The sequence below is a fragment of the Rhea pennata genome, chromosome 7 (assembly GCF_028389875.1).
Source record: "Rhea pennata isolate bPtePen1 chromosome 7, bPtePen1.pri, whole genome shotgun sequence".
Classification (NCBI taxonomy): Eukaryota; Metazoa; Chordata; class Aves; order Rheiformes; family Rheidae; genus Rhea; species Rhea pennata.
In genome coordinates, this window is record NC_084669.1 from 32,211,118 (window position 1) to 32,236,320 (window position 25,203).

General features: G+C 36.6%; 1 protein-coding gene across 3 annotated transcripts in view; it reads right to left on the reverse strand.

Annotated features, from left to right (window-relative positions):
- Window positions 1-6,845: 6,845 nt before the first annotated feature.
- Window positions 6,846-25,203, reverse strand: part of CCSER2 (coiled-coil serine rich protein 2) — a 74,115-nt gene continuing 55,757 nt past the window's right edge. The window contains exons 11-13 of one of the 3 annotated variants that reach the window (XM_062580176.1): window positions 19,048-19,132; window positions 14,532-14,571; window positions 10,623-10,772 (exon numbers count right to left, since the gene is read on the reverse strand). In XM_062580176.1, the coding sequence (XP_062436160.1) occupies window positions 10,709-10,772; window positions 14,532-14,571; window positions 19,048-19,132 (189 nt within the window). In that variant the 3' untranslated portion in view covers window positions 10,623-10,708. Of the gene's footprint in view, window positions 10,773-14,531; window positions 14,572-19,047; window positions 19,133-25,203 lie in introns of all 3 variants that reach the window. The other 2 variants (XM_062580177.1, XM_062580178.1) reach the window with 2 other exon arrangements.

Below are 25,203 nucleotides of genomic sequence, written 5' to 3' on the forward strand. Positions count from 1 at the left end.
AATTCAGGACTGTCCTCAAGTTTACTGTACATTAAAATATTCTCACAGGATCTCTGTGCATGCTCAGTAGTAAGGAAATTAAAACAATTTCACAAATTCATTTATACATACAAACTCTTTCTTTGCAGAATGGAAAGCTTACTGCAATGGGCCTGCTCACTGCAAAAACCTCTACTGATCAAAGTGCAAATCCTAACAAATCAACAGACAAACCAGACTGCTGAGAAATTAAATATGCTAGTATAAGAATGCAGCATAGAAGTGATGGCTTCCATTTCTGCAGGTCTGATGAAGAAGCATTACCTAGGGAATACAAAATTTAAGGAACATTAAAGGTGAGTAGTTAAAAAAATGTACAAAGAAATCAGGTCTGTTTAAAGAGTACTGAAAACTGAGGACCTGGTAGCAGTAGTCACTTCTGATTATTTAGAGATCTACACTGTATGCAGGTGTTACCTGTTGAAGCTGTATGTACAGTTAGATAAGAAAGAAAACATCTAACACACACATATATCCTCCTTGAGTAATATTCCAAAAGTGAGCAGCACAGCCAGTCATTGGAGTATGACAAAAGAATACCCCTTTCCAGGCAAGAGGGATTTTCCTCTACAGGGTGTTTGTACATTGAAAAGAACAGTTAAGGATTCCTGCAAGGGCTGTGAGTTCCAAACACATTTGCACATTTATTCTTTATCTTCCATATCCCTTGCAGATTTCCAGCCAATGCAGTCAGTGAGCTGAATGATAAATACAGCTAACTGAAACACCAGCCTCCACTAGAGAACTAGTTTGGAAGACAACTACATTATTCCAGTTCAAATTACGTGGATGCTTCAGTTGAGGTTATTGAAGTTTGTCTTCCTTCCTCCACCCCTCCAAAAAGATGATTGCTTCTTTCAGCTGAGCAATGTTGCTACTGGTCACTGTAAAAATAAATAAATATGTATCAGTATTGCTTCATTTGAGGCTCGCCCCTCAAAGCAAACAGGACAGGGTGATGAGAACAGAGTCCTTATGTCAGTCCTCCTCCTCTCCCCCTCCCCCCCCCCGCCCCCGGCATATGCCTAGGAAGCTGTTCTGACATGCATAGATAGTTTTTCGGGTTTTTTTTTCTTTTTCTTTTCTTTTTTTCTTTTTTTTTTTAAGTGTACATTTTTTTTCAGCTCCTTACATTACACTGCCCTCTGCTGTGTACAGGAGCACAAGTCAAGCCTGCTATCCACATTAAAATAGAGTGGAGGAGGGGGCAAAACAGAAATCTCTGCTACTGAGACAGGTGGCAGCATGAATTCTCTTTTGATCTTAAGAGGGCAAGGAGGTAAACACAGATATTTCTCTATGGGATTTCCCAAAACACCTCGTCTTGCTTGCTCTTAGCACCTGATTTCCATGCATTTACAATTGAAATAAGAACACTTAGTTCTTACCTATTCTGTTTGTCTGCTGAGCTCTGACAGCTTTACCAAACTAGTGCATGCAACATTAGAACTTGTTATTTACCGTGCAGGCACTTTGACTAACATGTTTCCTAAGGACTGTGCAACAGGTACCCAGTTTAGAGAGCACAGTTAGCATAATGTAGTAACATGTGCTCTTAACACCTCAAGATCCTTTGTACCATTTATCCTTTGACCATATTTCTAATACCTTTCCTTGAATTTGTTAGGCTTGGAAGCTTGTACCTAAACTAGTTGCATTCCAGGCCAAAACTCTGGAAGACATTATATATAAACACATATGTGATGCAGCGCGCCTGTGTCAGTAGTGTGAAAAATTGTAATGCTAAAGTATGAAAAATAATCTCCATTACCCCTTTTTTCCTTCAAAAGATAATTATATATATAAATAAATCAGACAATATTACATAACAACTCAAGATAATCAGTTGAGAAAATTAACACACACAAAGCTTAAAAAGATTAAGTGCCATTAGAAATGTATTTTAAAGCAAATAACATCTTTGCATGTTAAAATGCAAAATACACTTTTTTCAATACACTGCTTGTCCCAGAAATGCCACACACAGCCTTCAACAGCAATTAATATAAGAAACATACAGACACACAGAAACCTCAGCTAACTCTTTTGAAGTAAGAAGTTGAACGCCAGCGCAAGATGCACAAGAGTTATTAACAAAGAGCTTGTGTATCATTAAGTTTCTCTGCATGGTAATACCAAATCCACAACTGTTTATAAGCATATGGGTTGAACATCATAGACATTTTAGAAACATAAATTCAGAGCCTGGCAGGATCAACTCAGCTCGACAGCCATCTGCTGTGTGTCTTGCAGTATGAACTGCTCTGCTACTGCTATTTTATACAGTATCTCACTCAAAGGACTCTCACCAGTGATGTGGGGCTTCTATTGCTACTGCAGTACAAAAAATAATATAGCAACCTACAGAAATTACAGAGCAGAACTTAACACAGGCTTTACACAAAAGCTGGTTGCTCAAATCCCTTCTGCAAAAGTGAGCGGAATTTTAATTCCCCACAAACTCAGCACTTCTCACAAGCATAATTTACACCTTTGGGATCCTCCAAAAAGATGGGGACACACATTCTTGCCACCCTATTGTCAGCATATTACTTGGCACACGTATGTTCAGGATAACTTACTCGCAGCACAGTGAACAAATTCTCTGAAGCACTACCTGTAACTTGCTGTAGAAAACCATTTCCTTTCATCTGTGTGTAAAGGAGCCCTGCAATTAACTGCTGTGAACTCTCATAAGAGGAAAATCCACTGCTTCTGGTGCAGATAATACTTCTAGTGACATTTATGAAACCTGCCCTGCAAGGAATTACATTAAGATTTTTTTTTTTTTTGCAAAAGCTTTTGGTTTTTGTCTGTATAATTCAGGCTTTTGAAGACTCATAGCAGGTAAATGCAGACAGATAAATACAATATTCAAGAAAGCAAGGGAGGATTTATTTCCTGAGTGATTTTTCATCATGCAGTCAAGTCAGCACAGAACCTTTCAAGTCTTGACTTTGCTAAGAAATACTAGTATTAGTTCCATTCCATATATGAGGAAACTATATATGAGGCACAAATTAAAAGTAGGATTGGATAATTAGCATGGAAATTTTCAAATCATACAGTTTGTCAAACTGAGTAGCAATTAAAATGGAGTAAAGAGTTACAGAACCTTACTGTAGGAATTGCTCAGCTTCTATAATACTAAACGCAAAAGTTTATCAGATTGTCAGTGACCCATACATCTTCAAATACTCATAGGCTTTTATTAGCATACACTTCTGATATAACTAAATTAATGGTATTTACCACCACCTGCCAGTGGGGGAACTAGTCTTTGTGTATAAAAGCTGTTTTATGTTGTGACCATAAGGAAATCGGGGAAATTTACACAGGCTAGTTTTCTGGGCTCTTTCTAGCTCCAGTAACTGAGATAACAACAAATCAGGTCTCTTCAGAGAGAGAAAAAAAAAATCTATTATCTTTGATTGGAGAGATACTAGGAGAACCACATTCCTTCAGAATGTATAGCTCTGCTGAAATCTAAATGTCTCCCTTATACAGCTTAATTTCTCTGGAATTTTCCTGAAAAAAACACAAGTAGAGTAACAGGTCTACATCCCATCTCACAAGCGTTTTCAAATGCCTACCAATTTGGGGTATTTCTGAGGTTTGTGTTCTAGTAAGCTTTAAAACACAGTATCTGTCATGAAATTTAAATGCTTTCAGCAACTTGATTTTCAGAGGTTGTGATGGAGGGAAACATTTTACTGAATTTTGAAGTTTTCAGATTGTTACCTGCTTTGAAATGATAAAATCCAACATCCTTAAGCAGATTTTCTGGCCTGTTATACAGGGCAATTACTTCTGCCTTTAACTTCGTACCAAGAACTCCCACTACGTTGCATGAGTACTTGGAGCATCCTCAGCCTCCCCAGATACTACACTGTGAGTGAGGACTCCTCCTGCCTACAGTTTCACAGAAAACAAGTAGAACAGCTAACAGGAAATCTTCCTCTTACTTTTCAGACTGTCAGATCAGCATTACATACTTGGATAGCTCAGACTGCTAGAGCTATGATATTTAGGCTCAGTGTCCTCCACTAAAAGTCAACTGTATTTTGAAACAGTGGCTAATATTCATAACCTAGGGAAAACAGCCACCACATGACTAATGAATGTTATGCATGCTTCTGTATTAATTTTTCTTGTGGTTCAGCTGCACTGAAACATGCTCATAAAAATAAACTATTCCTTTACCAGGAAAGGTGCCAAGGGTGTTAATTCTGGGTTCCAAAAGGAGATAAATGTCAGAAATTTCACATTGTTTAACACTTTCTCCTTGCATTTAATACTGTGCCCAGTGATAGTAAAGCAATCTCTTCTAGTGCCAGCAGCACACAGCTGCCAGTCCGAGCGCATCACTGCCACAAGGCCTTCGTCTCTTAATGGGAGAGCAAAAAGAGGAGGAAGAGGAGGACTTGCAAATGGCAGCTCTTATGCATACTACAGTCATTGCTTCAGCTGTTTAACATCTGCTTGGGACTCTGACAGGGTTGGACACCGCAGTAACACAGTTGTTCACCAAAGAGCAAAGGGTGTTTGCTCTCGCACTATGCCCAGCAGAACTACAAGGCAGAAGGTCTATGGATCCCTAATTACCTTCTAGTGCCTCGGTTGAGGAAAGTACGTAAAACGTGTGTTTGAACTTGGAAGCTTTACGCAGAAGGAGCCTACCCACCCTCCACCGAGGGAAAAGTCAAAGATCATCCAGAAGCTCAAAATAAAACTTTAAATCAATGATTCCAAGTGTCTACAGCATTTCTTCTTTTTTAATGTTCTTACTGAGAACTACAGGACTCTACCAAGCCCCACTTCTGACTGAAATTTCAACTTGAACTTCCATCTACTGAAGCAAGTTAGAAATTGAAGAGAAGCAGATTCCTTTTTCTTTCAAGGAAAGAACTCTGTCTCCTGCATACGAAACCATGCAGACTGTGGGTAAAATACTAATATACTATCAGGAACTCTTTATTGATGTCTACATGTATACATGCATTATATAGATTTAGACTCCTGTAGGGAAATAACTTCATCAGATTAAAGCTATCTCTTACAAAAATCATTTTAACTAGTTAATTACATAAGAAAATTCTATGAAATACTCGTGCTTTCTGAAATACTGAAATGTAGTACTCTCTGACTGTGCATTAGAGGTGAAATAAAGTACTTTTAAAAAACCACCACATCAATCCAGCCCCTTGTTTCTCTGGGAACAACAGCATAAGATGTTTCTTTTTTCAATCTTTGTTCTCTTTTAAACACATTCTTATGGTAAAAGTAATTGAAAAAACAAGCATGCAAATCAGCTGGACAAAGATAATTTCATAAAAAAACATTTGTAAGTCTAAGCACAGTCTCTCCCTCCCAAACAATTTCCTCCTTACAGTCCTGTAATTATGCACAGTCAATGGAATAAAGCGAACAGTCAGGAGAAATAGATACTTATTAGAATTGTTACTTTTATTTTTATTCACTAGAGCAACATTGAAGAAATCTTTTTTACATACAGGTTTTTCTAAATCAACTTTACAAGCAAATTCCAATATACAGTATTTACTCTGGCCTGGTTTTAAAACAAGAAAAAACAACAATGCAGATAACTAAGGGTACTTTATTTTTAAGTTAGTACTGAATTTAAGACTTCACTGACACTGGAATTATATTGTTTTTACTGTGGTGCTTTTACAGTTAAGTAGGCAGTGAGCAGCTTTACCACAACAGTGACTGAATTTCCTTGATAGCATAGTTGTAAGATTACTATAAAACTGAGACCTACCACCAGGATCATGTATTAAATCCATTCTGCTCAGAAAAAAGCCACTATAAACAGAATAGCTACGGAAGCCCAATTCAAGAGTGGATTTCCATTTGAATGGCAAGAAAATGTCCACATTAAGAGGACTGTGTGCTGTGCAAAAACCAAAATGTTTCTCTCCCACCCCACCCTCCTAAAACATGCAACCTACCAGAGCATGGACACTGTAGAAAGTGCGTATGGTTGTGACATGCAAGCAAAGTCAGTCACACAAATGGTATTCAATTTTCTAGCATCATTACAACAAATCAGCATTTAGATCAAGGATGAAATTAATTTACTGACTTATGATGCAGTCTAGTTGCTATGTCTAATCTCACTGCTATGAGATTTAAAGAACCCATTTTTTTTGAACTACATAGAAAACTCAGTGCAGTGGGGTTTTTTTTTTGTTTTTTTTTTTTTATTTCAAGGAAGTCTAGGAGTTAGTATTGCACTTTTCTCTAACAGAAGCAAAACATATGCTAGGAACATTATTCTTTAAGGACTAAGCTAGTCCCACGAAAGTTTTGCCATTGGCTTTGACCCGAACTATGAAGTGCCAGTTTCAGGGAAGGGGAAGGTATCTTCTGGCTGCATCATCAGTGCTAGAATTCCATGGTTAAATTAAAGTCATTGCACAACAAAAACTCAGTACACTACATGAGTATTTTTAAACATGCTAGAGTGTATATTAATTCTGTGAAAGTGATGTGAAGGTATCTTGGAAACAGCAATACTAGCAGGGAAATTACTTTCAAACAAAAGCCACACACACAACAGGAGGCATCTAGATTATTTAGGCACAACTCCAAGCAATAAAGCTCATTTAAAGTGCAATTCTGTTTTTCTTCTTTTGTGTTTATTCACTTGTTAAAATACATAATTGCCTCTGTACACACATACTGAACAGTAGTTTAATGCTTTTGTGAATATTGCACAAAAGAATGAGACATCAAAAGCATAAAAGCCTGCAATAAACCAGTTTTAGGATCCTAAAAAAAAAAAAAAAAAAAAAAAAAAAAAAAAAAAAACCTGAAGATATCAAATCCTTTAATTTATGCATTTAGGATAATCTGCACCAGTACTGATGATATCTGCACCTTAAATAAGGGAAATACACTACCTGAAGCTACTTACTTAATCCCCCTTGACATGCTCCACACAGCACCCTCTTATCCCTCTCCTCACCTTCCTTCACTGAAGTGAGGCTTCAGATCTCCCTTCACTGCTTCTCTCAGTTGCTCATTTGCTGAGAAACTTTACTCCTACTCTGGACTTACTATACATGCAACAGAACCTTCCCGGCAGAGCAGAAGAGCCAAAACATGCAGTTGTGTTTAGAGCGATGCAAGTTCAGCAGCTGAATGCAACCAATTCAGCCTAGCATCTCCCTCGTCTATGATCAGTCCTGCTATCTTCTGCTCAATTTCCAATAATCTCTCACAGCAAGATGGGGAAACGCTACATATTCACACCACGGAACATAATCTATATATGCTGCTTCAACAGTGTGAAACCGTCCACAGAATCACTACATTTTTGTTCTTCTGGAAAAAAGTCATCTTCTGTTTTATGAAAACCCCGATAACCTCTTTGCTTCATTCCTAAATTGTCAGTAAAGGTGCAGACAGGTAGATATCTATACTTCTAAATTTAAACATAAAAGTTTAAAATCTCTAAATCAGACCAATGAAGCCTCCAGAATGAAAAGAAACAACAGGACTCACGGTGAAACATCACTGTCAATAACATTCTTTGAAGTGACAATAAACTTCCCACACAAAATCATATACAATTAAAAACAAAATCAGCTTCCCTTCAGGGAAAGTAAACTTTAAAAAAGAAAAACTTCCATAGAAATATGTATGGACCTGAAAATGAACCAGGAATCTGATCATTCCCTCAGCAGTTTTTACACTCTTGAGAAATATAGTCAGCTGCCAGGAGCTAATTTTGGGGAATATAAAAAGTCAGTTTTATTTTCTTATCAAAAGTAAACATCTACTCTGATTCTGGATAGAGGCCATCTGATCCAATGCTTTCCAAGAAAAGAAAGAAAATTTCTTGGAGAGTATTTCTAACAGTAATCTCAAGTTACACCTATTTTGATCTTTCAGCAACTGCAATAACTAATGTTGCTCTTTTTATTTCTTCACTTAACTCCTTTCCCCCCTCCCCCCTAAAATTAACAGAAAATCCTGCAAGTCTTCAGAATCGTATAGCCAGTTCTGAAATAAACATGATCTGTCCCCTCCCCTCCTTCCCCCCCTCAAGCTTTTAATTTTCCATCTCATTGTCAGATGAAAGAACTTAATAGTGAGAACTTAATAGTAAATCTGAAATTTTCTTGGACATTAATTATGCATTCGGAAATACTGCTCCATTTTTTTTCCTTCTCTCTTCCAACCAGGCTATCTATTCCTGATTAAAGGATTTGTATTACAAAAGTTAATTATTGAACATATTTATGAAATATCCATACCTACTCACTTTATTATCTCAAAGAATATACTGTAATGTGTCAGTATCATATAGCCAAAACCTAGAACAAACTATTACTATGTTTCATTCTTCTGTCACTATATGCCATTAAGGAACAGATTTTGAGCAAAGTAACTGTAACAGGGTTATGCCGATGATTTTAAAACCAATTTAAGAATTGGAGAAAAAAAGTAAAAGCCAAGAAACAGCGATGGGGAAGAGGGGGAGAATGGGAAATAGGACAGAAGGACAAGTTTTTAGCACACTTCACTGGATATGCATATATTCAACAACCCACACCATGTATATTATGGTCCCATAGTTGCACCACTGTGGGCAAATATTTCCAGATCACTTTCATAAAAAAAGCTTTCCTAGAGAGCAGAAACAGTTTTTTTTATTTTATTTCCCCAAAAAGCTCCTTCCCAGTTATCATGCACTTCTTTAGAAATTACCAAAAAAAAAAAAAAAAAAAAAAAAAGAAAGAAAACAACCCAAAACAAAATACACATCTCTGAAAAACTCTTAGAGTACCAGCTCTGATTAGGACATAATAAGATTGCTCAAAGCAAATAGGTGGTGTTTTTTATTTTTTTTAAAGCAGATGCTTTTTAAAATCAAGTTTTATTACGCAAAATAGTTCCACATTCTTAAATATATGGCAAAATTTTGTGCAAATATTTCAAGTCAGGTACTTTAGAGTCTTTCACTAATAAACAGAATTCAATAAATACAAGTAGCACAATAAAAGTTAAAAATATTAATTAAAATGCATGTTGTGCAACCTCAATATTGGTGTTATGGACCCCTTATTCCCAGAGGCTCTTTACTTACCAAGTCACAAGAGCCTGTATTGGCAGGTTTTGCACAAGTATCCTTAGCACTGCGTTTCAAAAATTTACCCAATAATGTGTCTATTCAACACAATAAAAGCATACCACAATGTCACAACAAATGATGATGTCTAAGATAAGATCTGTTTCACCCTGTGAAATCTGCTTACTGTCTGTGAACAGTGAAAAATAGATAAATAAAAAACAGAGCAACTTCAGATTACAGTAAAACAAACAAAAACAACTCCCCAACCCATCAGATTAAATAACATTAAATATGTCAGTCTTCAGATAATGATAAATACAAGGATTTTGCATAGGCCTCTGGAACACAGAGTCAGAATTATGGCCAATAAAACATCTGCTACTAAGTCTAAATTTTCCACCACTCTAACCTAACTAGCAGTCAGAACCAAAAAGTTAGACTGAAGAGTAATTTCATTGTTTAATAACTCAAAATAACAGATTTCTGCCTTCCTGAAATACCTAGTGCAGCACTGTATTGGTGGTCACCACAGACTTGAATGTTTGCTTGATTATTAAGACCACCAATGGGCAGTACAATCATTAATGCAGAATTACAGTATACTTGAACACTCTCAAGAGAAGCTGCACAGCTGATAACATGAACTTCAGAACATAACAGAATGGGATATGCAAACACTAAAGAAAGATGCTATTATTAATATTCACTCAGGATTTGCAGGATGTAGATAAAACAGCCTCAAAGGCATTCAATACTTGGGAAGTAAATTAATATATGGCATCATTCAGTGAGATGTGCACACACGTTCTCAATGCGTCTTTGGTTTAGGGAGGCGGGAATGCCGAAGCGAGGACAAGCTATCCCCAGAATGCAGACCGGTACTCTGTGTTTGCATGTTTTCCTTTCTTTGCGCCGGCAGCTTTGGGATGTTGGTCTTTGAACAAGTGTTTTGAGGCTCTGGAGATACCAGTGTGGATTTCTGACTGCTCGTTTGTTTAGATTTACCAAAGGACATAGTTGGTGGGCGAAGTTTAGATACTTTCTGGCTCTGTTTACCATTTAGGTTAGTCTGACCAGACGTTGGCTCTGGCCGAGTCGGACTACTTGACGGCAGAAGCTCAGGCTCCTTGGAAGCAGCAGAACGATTTGCAGATCGTGCGAGCACGGCCACTGTCGGAGGCACTAAAGCATTTGGGGGCTTTGCAATTCCTAAAGTCTTTGGCCGAGAAGCCTGGTTTGTGAGCGAGGGCTGACCTTTCACAGCTCGCTCAGTCCGCGCCTCTCCAACACCAGCTCGCGGAGTTGTCGGGAAACAGGAACGAGATTGTAATGTACCTTCTTTCGTACTAGCCAGCTCCCCAGGGTCTTCAGCATTTTCATTTTTCAAATTTTCCAAATGTGATGCATTCTCATCCTTTATGCTTAACTGTATACTCATTAGTGTGTTTAGTTCATTCAGACTATTTGTGAGAGATCCACTTGCAGCATTTTGATTCTTATGATTGCCATTTTCATGCAGACCATTTTTAGGATGTTCACTGTGGGCCTCGGTATGTGGCATTTTTATTAGTTTTCCCTGGGCGAGGTCTGTGGAACTGGGAAGGTTGCTGGAAGGCTGTAATACTTGAGGCTGTTAAAGAAAAAAAAATACACAATATCTTAGGCAAAGGAAACAAATTAACATTCTGAACCCAATGTGCACTGACTGGATGCTTGGTAAGGGCTGCATATCTTTTTTTTTCCTTAAATCAAAAAGTTGACTTTGGCAAAACAGGGTGTTTGATGGAACATGTACAAATATGACTTAGGTGGAAAAAATATACTAGTACTGAAATACAACATAAACAAAAAAATGATTAGATTAAAACAAAGAACATGAAGGCTTGGTTGATGGTTTTGCTTTATTCTGCAGTGCAGCATAACAATGACGTATGAATACTGATCAATTCTGATTCAAGTGCTTAATAAACAAATGCAACAGATACTTAAATGCATCCATTTTTTTTGTTGTTTTCTATTCACTGCATATTCAAGTTAGCTATCTCAAACTTTTCAAAGTTAAATATCTCTAAACGCAGGAAAGCAGTTTAATGGACCGCATGAATTTACGGTGTCTTTTCCTTGCCTTACTGAGGCTAAGAAATTTGATACAAATACGCTATAATCAGGTTACTGACTCAGCTTAACTAACTGGTCTTAAAGGGAATTCAAAGGGCCTGATAAACCATCTTCATCAGTGGTTCAACAGAGCACCTCCAAAGTTAGAGATCATATACTACACTGATAATCAATGGATAAATGTAACCTAATGAGCACTTTACATTTTATCAGGAGAGAGATTCTAGTATTACACAAAAGAATTGCCAGTACCTCTTCTGGGCCATTTCTATTTTTCCTTTGCTCTTCCCTGTAAAAAGACTTGAAAGATTAATGCATGTACTAGCTTGACCAACACATTATGGACCTCAAATTTGTTGAGAGATCTTGTAAGAATTATTAAAATTTCTTTTGTATTAACATGGCAAAACCCCAAATTTAACAACATCTTATCTGCACATTTCAGCCAGTTAAGATTTGGATGATTTTCTAATTTTCCTTACAAGGGAGGAGACCAGAACTACTACAAGCTAGTCTTATCCCTAACCTTTGCTGAAGCTACTTGAATTTCTACCAGTTGATAGATTGCATGTACATAGTTAACAGGCTTACAACATTTGTTTACTAGTGAAATGTGGCCAGTAAAAAAGAAGCAATGTTTTTAAGCATTAGGTAATTTGACTGAAATTGTCTCTTCAGTCACCTTTGAATTGTTCACTGCTTCTAAATGAGGAAGGCAATTATGTCTCTGGCCTTTCCAGCTCTTCTGCAAACAGCAGGAGGAATGTAATGACACCTGCGCATGCCAAAGCCCTGTCACCCTTTGCAGTGAAGCAGCATCTCAGCACTCCTTAGGATTTCATCTTCTGCCTGGCAGGATTACTTCTCAGTGAAAGCTGTACCTTCACTGAAGTTCTTCATCAAGAGTATACGCAATAATAAAAAGCAAACTATCACGTATTCTTGATCTAATTCTGATTTACTAACATTTTTCCGTTGGAATATACTAATCCTACCTGTAAGCAAGGGTGACAAAGTTGGACCAGTGACACCAACAAGTGACAGAGAGGGAAACACAGACATGCCGAGCAGTCTGAATATTGATTTGGCAAAAGGGAGGGCACAAAGAGACTTAAATGGTGCAAGGTGATCAAAACTTTACCCCAGAGTAACGCACATTTCCGTAAGTGGCCAAACCTAACCCAGCTTTGTGAGTGTTATCAAACGCAGAACCATCCTAACAATCCTACTGGAAGAAAGCACTAAATACAATAATCCAATATGTCCAATAAGACATATAATATAATAAGACAATAATAATAATCCAATAAGAGTTACAGTTTAAAAAATAAATCCTCTAGATATTTTTGTCATTTTTCAGTGTTAATGTAATTGCTTACATGAGTCATTGCCCTTCCAACTAACAGTTAGGAACTGACAGGCATTCGCCAAACAAATTTACTGTTTTGAGAACTTGCCTGTCAAAATAGAACTGCAATAAGGGAGTGCAGAAACCAAAGCAGTATGTGCCTGATTATGACACACATATTTCAACAAATAATTCTCATTTCCTAATCCTACTTAAAAAAAAGAATTAAAATAGGCATGTTTATAGCAGAGCATTACATCAAATTCTAATACAAGAAAATACTGGAAAAAATTTCCCTCACCTAGGAAGGGTTTCTAAATGTCAGTCTTAAAAAAAAAATGCAGCTAAATATTTAATTTGAGCATCAAAAATCGTAACTTTGTGTCAAATAATCCTAGTTAGAGGATGACTGGTTAAGGTAAAAGCTTTATAAATTACAGCAGAAATTAAATTTGTGTAAAAACATTAAACACATGAAAACTTCTGAAATACAGCAAAGCAACATTTTGATAATGCTGTATTTCAAGTTTTTGAAAAGAGGCAGCAGTATTTGGATTTTTCCATTTTGACATGTTTCTTTTTTAATTTTACATTTAAAAATAGCCAAATATATAATTTTCTCATATTCATTACCTTTCATAACCTAAAATCCATAATGTTTTTGCAACTCAATGGTAGAAAACAGCTACAATCTCAGAATTAGGAGAAGTACACTAAAGTGGTAGCATAATCTTTTGCCAAACTGCTTTAAATATAGTACTGTTTTCTAATTTTGGATTTCTACTTACTCAAAGTGTGTTCAATTATCATGATTACAGATTTAATCTCTTCAAATTGCTACATGCATTAAGATCCAGGATGACATTGAAAGTAAAAAGAAACAGCTTTCGAAGTATACAAGTATTGCTTCATAAGATATCTAATACTGCAAATTGTTATCTTCATGCACATCTTACATCTTTACCTGATGTACAAGCTTTCCTTTTCTTACGGAAATCTTTTCTTATGCTTAGGGTATTAGTCAAAAAGACACCTGGCAGAAGGATTAGTTCTTAGTGAAATCAGTCATAAGAAGGTGGGGGAGTAAAAAGATAAAGCAGCATTCCACATTCCAGTAACAGTACTACACTTTTGACATTATTTCAGGGAGGAACAGGTTGTGACTTGGTGTAGACTAACATGCTAATATTTAAACTTAGATTTTTGTCCAATATACAAAATATTCAGGTCAACAAAAATACTTGTGTTCCTTTATGATGCTCCTAAAATGTAAAGTTGGACTCTGTAATATTTCTAGTACTATGTAACTGAGGAAAATTAGTTCTCCCTAGAATAAAAGTACATTAGATGAAAGGCTTTGGGCACATGATCCTTTTTGCACCACAAGGAAACAGACATTTCTGTAATAGTAAAAGCTTTGAAGATTTGCACAAATTGATGCACCAAGCAATATTATTAAGTATATACTATTAGTACTATTAGCATAAAAAAAATTCTCTCAGACGTGTATCTGGCTGTTACATCACCCAGAGAAAAATGACAACATATCCATGAAGAGGTTTATCATCAATACAAATTTACTGAAAAACTGAGACACAGATAAAAGTATTTTATACTGATAATTAAGTCAGTGAGGCCATGATGAGAGTCACTGCAGTATCACTACTTTGAGGCTCCCTGCAGTTTTACTTTGGTTATGCTGCATCTCTGATCTTGATTCCCATCATATATCCCATGTAATGCCTCTGTTGAATGAAGTAAGGCTATTTTCTCTCTCTGATATTTAAGGAACAAGAAAGTGATGCAATGAAGAATGAGAACTGCATGCACATCTCTGATAGACATGCATCATGCATAGGGCAAAAAAGCAATGGTGAAGATGTGTGAGGAGAAGATGAGAAGAAATCTGAAGTTGTACTGTACCACGCTTTATCACAGAAGTAATGGACTAACTTCTCAACTCCTTGCCAATGGCATAATGGGAAAGCAGAGACAAGAAAAAGACAAGGACAATGATGTCAGAGGACCAAGACAAAACAATGAGCAACTGCCAGGGCTGAACTGCAGCTTCTCAGCATCTGAGCTGCAATTAGCACGTCCCCCACTTCCAGAAACAAAGATAGCCCTGTTGCTTAAGTAACACAGTACAAGTAACATATATAGCAAGGCCTGCATGGAATACCTTTGCTCTTAGAACTTCAGCTCTGATACTTAAAATACTCTTAACAGTAGTAACCAAAACTTACGTGTGTGATTATAAATGTATACATCAAAATATTTGCATTCATGAATATACACAATTTTAGATATATCTAACAATGTCATAAGATGAACTGTATCATGCATTTTGATATGTCCTGTACTATTTATTAACTCTTTATTTATTTATTTATTTATTTTTTGGAAGATCAGATACAAGATTTCCCAGTCAGTTCCAACATCTGTCTCGCTGCCTTGACTGGTAAGTGGCCATTTCACACCCTTCACCTGAAGGCACAGCCTTGCTCCCCAGAACGCTGGCATTTTCAAATTTTGTTTCTCTGGAAAACATTAAAACTTAACTCCAACTTAAACCCTCAGTATCTGCCCATACGTTCATTCTGATATTTTTTCCTTCTTTTAGCTAGCTGTATTATTCCTCTGTTTCAACACTGTAAAAGAGCATCTTACAGTATGGAGTAAAATTTCAAACAGTGATACAGACAGCCTAAGACTTTTTTCCCTTGCTCTTTTAAACCATTCACCACAGTACAGGGATACTGGAATAGTCAGTAGCAGGGCATAGCATAGATTTTTTTTTCTGCATAGTCTGTATAAAAACCCCTTTTAAATAAAGTACCATCTAGCTGAAAGTAATATAACCACAAAGGCAGGCATTTTATCCAGAGTCACATGCAACTAATATATGACCACAAAAAATTAAATTTTTGTTTGTAAACATACACTACAAGAGACAACTTACAAAAGGCTACATTTCTCCTGAAATCGAATCTTCAGCTACCCGAATTGAAAGCATGGAATTTGTTCTTAAAAGATACTTCTTTGTATAACTGAACACTACTCTCTGAGCACAAAAATACAGACATTCAAAGGACAGTAATGTAACAGTCCAAGGACATTTTCAATATTTGTCATCTCTTAACACAAGTCATGAAATTTCCAAAATAACATCCTAAAGCAACTTTTTTCTGCTGACACCATCACTTTGTACTCTCTACAAAGAGCCTGAACTGGTCAAAGATTTATATTAATTATAGAAATGTCTCATAATGGTAAGGGACACATACTTGTTTAAAAAAATGCATGAAAAGTATGGACTTGATTTAAAATCAACAGGCATGCAGAAGCTTTCTTGGTAGTAATAAAAAGCTATATATCACCTGTTAACGGTTGTTTACATCATCTTTATTTCTATGCTCATATACGAAAACTCTAAAAACTCTCTCCAGGAAGTGAGCAGTGATGAAAACAGCTGCAATGCTCAAGTTGAGTAACAGAATTTTCATCCCTGTTTCAGTGTGGAGAATACTTGGGGTCAGGGGCCTAGAGAAACTGGTATAATGTCCTTGTATCATGTCAATGCTTCACCATTTGTTCATTGAAAACATGTCTTCTAAACAGTAAGTTTCTAGAGCTCCATTATTGAAACTCCAAAATCTAATAGAAAAGTTTTAAAATGTATTGTAGAAAACTTGCTATGCAAATTATATCGCATTACCAAGAGAAAAATAAAGGAAGAGTACATAAGAACTAAGTTTAAGACACACAATACTTGAGGAATAAGAATAAAAAAAAAAACGTAGTTTTGTTCGTGGAAGTTACAAAAAAAATCAATGTAGAATCAGAAAAATATTTATGCGATTTAAAATGCTGAATTGTTTCCAAGGCTGTTGAAACACTTGAGTTCATAAACATGAAAGTATTAAAAAATTAATTCTTACTAGAAGTACAAAAAACACATCTGATTAAAAGTTTAACAGGGTGTAGTGTTACAATAGGTTCTTAGGGCAAGTTAAGCAGTAGGCATGCTAACCTTGCAATTGCTGCTAATACAAAAGAACTGTAAGCATATAATAGTATTATAATATACATAGCAGAGATATGTTATCTGTCCTGAGAAACAGGAGTAAAGTTATATTACACTCTATAAACAGTTGATCATGAACAGTTTACAGATTTATACCCTGAATCTACAGCACTTGCAAGGTGTCTGTGCCTCTGTAAACTATCAACAACATAGCAAAAAGGAAGCTGCTGAAACCTGCAGCATTCCCAAGTGTGGATGATGCTTCTAGGTTGGGATCCAAACATCACAGAAAGAAATGCTTGAATCCAAAGACCTCCAGACAGAAAAAGCAGCCAAACAAAAGTGAGATTAATATTTGTTCCTCATCATCTTCTCTATGTTATTGCCAAAGAATGCTGATATTGACTGCAAGGCTGATTCTCCTGTTCTAACTGGTAACACCATGTTCAACACTTGCCTTGAAACACCAACTTCAGTGTTCCACACGGAGTAAAAATAAAATAAAATACAGACCTAAGCCCACCAGATTAACATAAGAGACGGCAGGGAGGAGAAAGGATGCTAATGATAATTTCAGTCCTCACGGGCATGTTCTCTAAAAGCACGGGTATAAGGCATGAATTTTGCAAGTGTCAGTTAAGAATGTCCAACAACCCTCCTCATCTATATTTTGTTTCTATTCTCAGTATTTATCTTTTGCTCAAGCCTAAGACTTAAAGAAAAAGGCTAGCAACACTGACTTATGGGAAACAAATGCATCTTCCTGGTCATCAGGGTATTTATAGTCTAGGTAAATTAATCTATGTCCAGTTTTCATCTACTTTATTTGCCTAAGTTGTAATTCACAGAAGTTTAGTGCATAAGGTGCACATTGAAAGATCAAACCTGCTTCAGCAAGGTTTGACTAAGAAGCTGCGGCCGGAGCGGGAGGAATGAGGTGGCGTTCGGAGGTCGGCGCCAGATTAGCATAAATTATCCCGGTGAGCTAAGCCGTCAGTGAGAACGAGAGGACGCCAGGGCACGCAGCTGGCAGCGCGGACGCTGCCCTCCCGTGCCAACTCCTCCATTTTTAAGTTTCAAAAGCGCGATGTTTTGGGCTCCTCAGGTCTGAGTCTGCTCCTTCCAAACAGCGATCCCGCACTGACGGGCCAGCGGAGGCAGCCTGGCCCGGCCGTGCTTGTGCTCTACCAGCAACAGAGCACGTGACCGTCACCGCTACAGGTTCTGCATTCGTTACGCACACACAATGTCCCACATCAAACAACACAGGGAAGTAAAGCATAGCCCACCACTGCATAGAGGAAAGTCTATGAAACAGTGTGCGTTCCTGATGAGTTGTTTAAATGAACACTGTCACAGAAACATCAAGAGAGTATTTGAGACTCAAAATTTACAAGATATTTTACAAGATTTGTTTTTGTAACTGAAGTAATGGTAAGCTTACATTAATTTCAGGTTGTAATAATCCTTATTTTCCCCAAGGTGCTGCTTACTCTTCTGATCTCCATGGGTGCTAGAAATTTAACTGTTTCTGTAATTTTAATTTTACACTATTTCTTGTCCAAATACACTCCTGGATATTGCTGTGCAATCAAACACACTGTAATTTGCAAATTACAGTAAATTTTAAAAATATAACTTTATTTTCATTAACTAGTTATATTTCTTTGAACAATTATCTGCTTATAATGCAATACCAAAGCACAAAATAAGACTTACCATTTCTCTGTGTCTATGTAAGCATACAGCTTTAAAATCAGCACTTGTCTTTTGTTTTGCAGACCAAAGGCAAGAGTACAAATGCATCTTTTATCAGCCCACATTATAGCTAACACATAAGCAATGTTAGTCAATCATGCATGTTTTGCGATAGCCACTTCAATGCACTAGAAGTCTTTTTACGATAAACATCAAAAGAAAAAAATATATTAGTTTCAGAAAAGCCATTCTGAAAAGAAAACTTCTCATGAAAGGCAATGAAAAGTCACCCTTTCTCACCAACATTTTTATGTATGTCCACAACATATTTATGTAAATACATCCACACACGCGTGCATGCAGACTTGTGAGCAAACGGGACGCATACACAAACAGGACAGTGTATTACAGCCATGAAAAAGAAAGGGAAAATGCAGTAAGCAAGACTTATGTTAAGACAAGACTGGGAACAAGAGCCTGTTCAGGTTTGCCTCTAGACTGCTGAAGTAAATCAGCTTTTAATAACCGTTACAAAGCTGTAAGTTGTAGCTGCTTATATGCCGACGGAAGGAAGCACTGAGGTTAGCCACAGACTATTGTGTACGCCTGTAAATCTGCCTGAGAAAGGAGGATACTACAGGATGAACAGTGCGTGCAAAGGGGAAGCTCCTACGGGAACACGGTGAGGGAAATGAGTGAGAGGTACAGACTCACTCTGTCTGCGGTGCGGTGGAGCAGTCCGAGGGATGCCCTGGAATGAGCCCTGCCAGGGAGAGAAGGAGGGAGCAGAATACCCACCCTGTGCAGAAAGAGAGAGGGGGAAAAGTATAATAAAAAAGAGAACAGGGAAAAACAAGACACCAAAAAGTCACACCATTCTTTTTCCTTTTCCCCCAGAAATCTACCATAGTATTTCTCAGTTGTTCTCCCTTGTAAAGGCAAACGCTACGTGCTAATAAAGCCCACAGGATACTCAACCATTTTATGACATCCTAAACTAGTCAGAAATCTTATTCTCTCAAGAGTAACATAGTATTACTAGCAGAGCTGCACAGAAAATACCTCATTTTTTTTCAATATATGCACAGATTTCTGTTAATCTTTTTAAAGGGAAAAACATGAGATGAGCTTTTCATGTTAAAAATATATTCTAGAAGTTGTATATTTATAGCTTTCAAAATTTTAAATGCCTCACAAATTAAAAATAACCTGCTTAACAATATTGATCTCCTGAGAAGCCAATCAGCATTAGGTTTACAACCAAAAATTCTAAACACAGAGAAAAAGATTTTCTAGCAAAGTTATCATCTGTGTGCTTCAGAGTCTGCTTGACTCATATTTTGATAGCATTATTATTGAATGCAAAAAGGACAGGCGACACTCACTGTGTTCTTTGTATGTTGTATTAGGAGCTTGAGTTTTCTGTTACAGAATCAGGGAATTATGCATGTCAGCAACATGCAGTGTTTGTCTGTCAAATGCTTCAGACTACTACAAAAGTGGTGCAATACAGTATTTCTTTGAGAAATTGTACCATATCATGGTTGCTGCCTTTTTGAAACAAGGAAAGTAATTTTACATAGCCTAGCATTTTCTCCACATCCTTACCTTTAAAAGGAATTATTCAAGTTGGAATTACCCTCTTAAATCTGATAATCATGACTGCCTATATCAGAAGAGACCTTGTCCTTTACAACCTTGTCACGACTTACCAACTGCAAACTGCTCTGCCAAGTTCTGGAAGAGCGGTGCTAGGGATGCGGGCCACCACCGCTTCCCGGCTGTCAGCAACCTGCAGCTAACAGCAGTAGCGGCTTTTTCAGACAGGAGGCATAAAGCATTTGAACTGACATCTAGAGAGAAGGTAACAATAACGTACAGCCTGCCCTGCTGGCATATCTGCGCACATCGCACCGGCAGGGTCAGACAAAACAAGAAAGGAAATATTTTACTTCTGCGCTTCCTTTTAAAAGATGTTAAGTATCATGGCTTTTTTTTCTATAAGGAAATACTCTGCTTTTATTTATCCTTTAAGTTTAAACGTTTCCCTGGACTCCCAATTGTCTTCATCCAATTAACTTTTAGCCACCGTTATTTCAAACTTCTTCACTGCAACTTCATAACATACACACTTAACCAATCCTTAGAATCTGCCAGCCCAAACACTTTAAAGGTGGAACAGCAAGTGCAGAAAAAAGTTTGAGAGGACTTCTTTATTCATATTCAGAAACTAAGAGAAGACAATTCTTGGAGATAGACCTCAAGATTAAAAAAAAAACAAAAAAGAAAAAAGTTGCTTAATCTAATTATCTCTAGACTGAGGTATCGATTACCTAACATACTTTTATGGTCTTCTATCAGCAGCCATTAATGTTGACACAAGTTTGACTGCTGCATGAATGAACAACATGACCAGCTTCCATCAAGCAGCATGGCAAGACAATTTTTTGCATCAGCTGAGGTAGGTATAAAAATATGTCTGGGAACAAGATTAATCAAGATTGATTTATATGACATTAACAAAAACTTTGAATTTCCACAGCACCACACAAAAGAACACTATATTTTCAGGCCATCTATTTTTCAGGTTTGTTCACATATCATCCTAAATTATTCTGGGGCAGTAGAATACAAAAAAAGATGCATTCTGTTCTCTAAACATCACTGGCTCTTCAGAGAGCAAAACCAAAAACAACAAAAACCAGTATCATCAAGCACAGTTCTGGTCTTGTAGGGGCCTATTCGTGGCAGAGTTAGCAATATGCTTTTTTCATATTTCTTTCAAATTTGTACGGCATTAAGACAGAGCAGTGAAAATTTTATATCCTCTCCATTTCTGAAAGAGGAGATTCAGACAAGCACAAACCAACTGAGCTGCATAACAATTAAAGTATATTATTGTAAAAGTAGGCAAATATTTAGGCTTCCTGATCCATTTCAGTAATTTTTAAGCATCTGTATTAGCACTGCATCGAAACACAGCAAACACATTCTTCTCAATTAATCTTCATGATATCATTACTCTACTCTGTCTGGAAAAACTAATGAAGAAAGTCAAGAAATCTCCTTCTGTGTTTTGCCTGCTACTACAGCGAGCTGCTCCCCAAGCTCAGTTAGCTGTGAAGCAGAAGCAGCTATGCTTCAGGCAGCAGTCTACACTACAGAGGTTACGCTGGCTCATGTAAGTGAGCAAGTCTCAAACAGCTGGATTTCTTATAAGTAAAAATCATGAAGAGCATTACTAAATTCTACATAAAATAATAATAATAAACAGTGAGAATGGTCAAACATCACTGCTCTTTTTCCAAGGACATACCAATATCAGAAAATGCTTCTGCTTTAGAAATCCTTCCTGCTGTAGAAAAACAAATACAGGAGGAAAGATCCAACTATATCCATATATCTACACTACAACTATATCTACATCCATATGGCTGCAGTCAGGGCTTTCAGGGCCCTTTCAAGAAGAGATGATTTTATCTGTCTCACCTAGCATTACCAGTCACCCCATACAAACTCAGAGCTCCACATCACAAATGAACCTAGATGACCTAAGTCAAGTATCAATGCAAATAAAATGCTTCCACAGAAGTTTTCTCTGCTGGCTTAGCACCTAGAAAGAATATGAACTAGCAGTTCAGACATGCAATAGTCTTTCTGGAAGTATTTGGGTCAAAACCCAACAAATCTTAAAGTGCTGTTTATCTTACAGGTTGGCTGTTTCTACAGCCAACAAGAATTGCCTCTGAAAAATCTTAAGGACCTCTCCTCTTCCGAGCATACCCACACTTATCATATACCCTCATGGCAAAAAACAGGTACACAGAACCTAGTCCATCATGGACTTGGCTCACCAAAAACGTGGGTGCTTCCGCGGTCTTCTCTTAGTACAATGATAGAATGGCAAGCGGAAAAGAGCTACTGGACCCAGGATGAACGTGAAGAGAATCACTAATGCAAAAAGTGACCAAGCTGTAAAACGTGGAAATTTAAATTCATATTTGCAGAGTCAATCAATACAGAAACTATAAGGCTGAGAGGGAGATATTAAAAAAAGACAACAGTAAACATCAAAGGAAGTCAAAATATTATGAGGGTTCACTGAAAAATGAAACGTGAAAAGCTTTTGAAAGACAAATTGAAACAATATTCAAATATTTGGAAGGTGAAGAACACCTCAGTGAGGAAGCAGAGGAGAGTTGTAGCAAAGAATATGTATGCTCCCATCCAAACTGTTTTTTTGTTGCTTTTCCAGAGACAACAATGAACTTGAGTACATTTTAAAATTAAAACTACTTCTCCTCACTGTATAGAGAGCACTCACGAACTAGGACGAATTCTATTACTCTAAGGAACTGGATGTCAGGGGCCCGAATCCCTTACGACATCATCTTTTAGGTTTGAGAAATCAAATAATTTGGCAGCACAAACTTAAGACTTGACATCTAACCTCTTTACCTTCAAGTTTTTTTAGCATTACAGAAAGAATGCAGCAAAGGCTGCAAAACAACAGTTGTGACAATGATTTTCTTCCTTTTAAGCTTTGTCCATTGACACTAAATCCTTAATATAATTTCAAATTCAGTATTTTCTTCAATGTTTTATTTGCTTTTATTTTCCATGACAGTTAAATGATAGGTATAAACTAAGTGCAAATGAATTCAATGTAGCAGATAAGGAATCCTTCCAGAAATGTCATGGTCTATCCTGCTAGGAAATATTTGGAAAAGTTAAGCAAGTTGTTAAGCAAGTTTCTTGCAATATTTCAAGTATTTCTTCAAATAGTAAATAAATTATTGCAAGTATGTTCCTTCAGTGGTAATTGTCTTTCAGAAATTAACAGATAATATCAGTTCTGCTTCAGTTTGTAAACCTTTAGAATAATCTTGAAAGTTATGGTATATTAACTGAAATAATTTTCTGATCTTTATGATGACTATGTTAACTTATCACTTTAAGACAAAAAGAAAGTTAAGTATTCATCAACTTTGAATAACTATTAACAAGTTTAAAAAAAAGTAAAGAGCTTGCACACTTCAAAGGAGTTCTACTTCTGTTGCCAAGACTTCAATTAGAATTTAGTTTTAAAAATACTTTCTCTAAGAATTTCATAATTTAATACACTAACAAAAACTCACAATTTATACAAAGTTTAGGAGCAATGACTCCGTTTTCTGCTAGCCTGAATCCTCAGTTCAAGTCCATTATTTTATTATTCCAAAAATTTCTTGAGAAACTTTACATGCAAAGATAAAAATAAGAGATATTCACGAAGCATACCTGTAAGTATACGCATATATACATACACATACGTATATAAACCCATACAATATATACATATATGTGTACAAACACAATCATGAACATAGGGGCCAAACTTTTTTTAAAAACAGATTCTCCCTCAAACTGTTTTAAATTCCATAAGACAAAGGAAGTGCCTCTGAGACAAGACTATTAAATGTCTATTCACATTTGTGCCTTAAATAAATAGTAGTTGGAAGAGAAAACTCAATTGTTGCAACTCTAAGTAGGAATAAATGTACTTCATCCTGACCAGATGGATATTTGGACTAAATGACTCTCTGTACCCGATACAGTATTAGTAGTCTGTTTTTGAATTTACTGAGAAAATAAAACAGACCAAAACAAAAAGGAACACGGAAGCCGGGACAGCCACTAATCTGGAAACACTGTTTGAGGGGGAGGAGAGGTATCAAATGAACATCATGTATGAAACTAGAACTTGGGAAAACAAAATAATACAAGAGCTCAAAAGTTCCAAAGAAATGGGAAGAAGATATAAACATATGGGCATATATACTCAATGTACCTTTTGGAACAGAAAGGTGAGAGGAAAATAGAAGGCACTTTGGTTTACATTCTTTACTTTGGTAGTTAATAGATGAAAGAAGGTCAGAAAGCATGGCCTCAACAGAAGAAAGCTGTTTGCTAGAAACTAGCCTCAACAGAAGAAAGCTGTTTGCTAGAAACTGGTGAACATACCCCAAGGTGGTATTCCGATCCTAAAACTAAACCAAATATTCAAAAGAGTACTTTTTAGAGGGATAGCAAAGAGGGTTTATCTTTATTACCATCTTGCATGATTTTCTTTCCTTCCTCCTCCCAGCCTCAGCATCAAGTGACTTTAGGTAGGGTAAAAAAACCAAAAGTTTAACTCATTTTTAATTGCTTGAGAAAAATCTCTCAGAATTTGCTAGCTAGAGCAGTACCTGCCAGACTATCATCAGCAGACTATTTGCTGGCGACTAAGAAAAACCTTTTTCATTACTCAAAGATAACTCATTATTATTATTATATCCCAGCAAATGTGCAGTTCCTCCCCTATCTTAAGTATTCTACCATGATTCATGAAGAACATAACAATTGTAAAATGGAAGCAAATGTGATCCATGCAACTATATGCGGGAATGAAGACGACGTCTGTCAAAGTGATTTTCACCCAATAAACTTTTGAACGAGTTCAGTTCAAATATACGAATAAATATATGGCTAAAAAAAAAAAAAGGTCTTTCTTGGTCAGAAATTTATGATAGAATACACTGTCACTTCTCCACAACAACTGTGACCACAGCAACAATGAAACTTAAGTAGGAAAAAAAACATTAAAAAGTCATATATCAATGACTTTAAAATCATGATAGGAAATGTCTTGATGTATGACTAGAGTTACAGCTTGGGCTGACTGACTTAAATAGTGCACAGAGTAACTATTTTTAGAGGACATACTTCTAAAGTTTAATTATGTACTTTAACTCATACGTTTATCAGAAATGTTTAAATAAAAGAGCTGCAAATAAGTGTGCAGGGTGTGCAGAGCAGGAAGGATATAAGAGAATAGATAGCATCCTA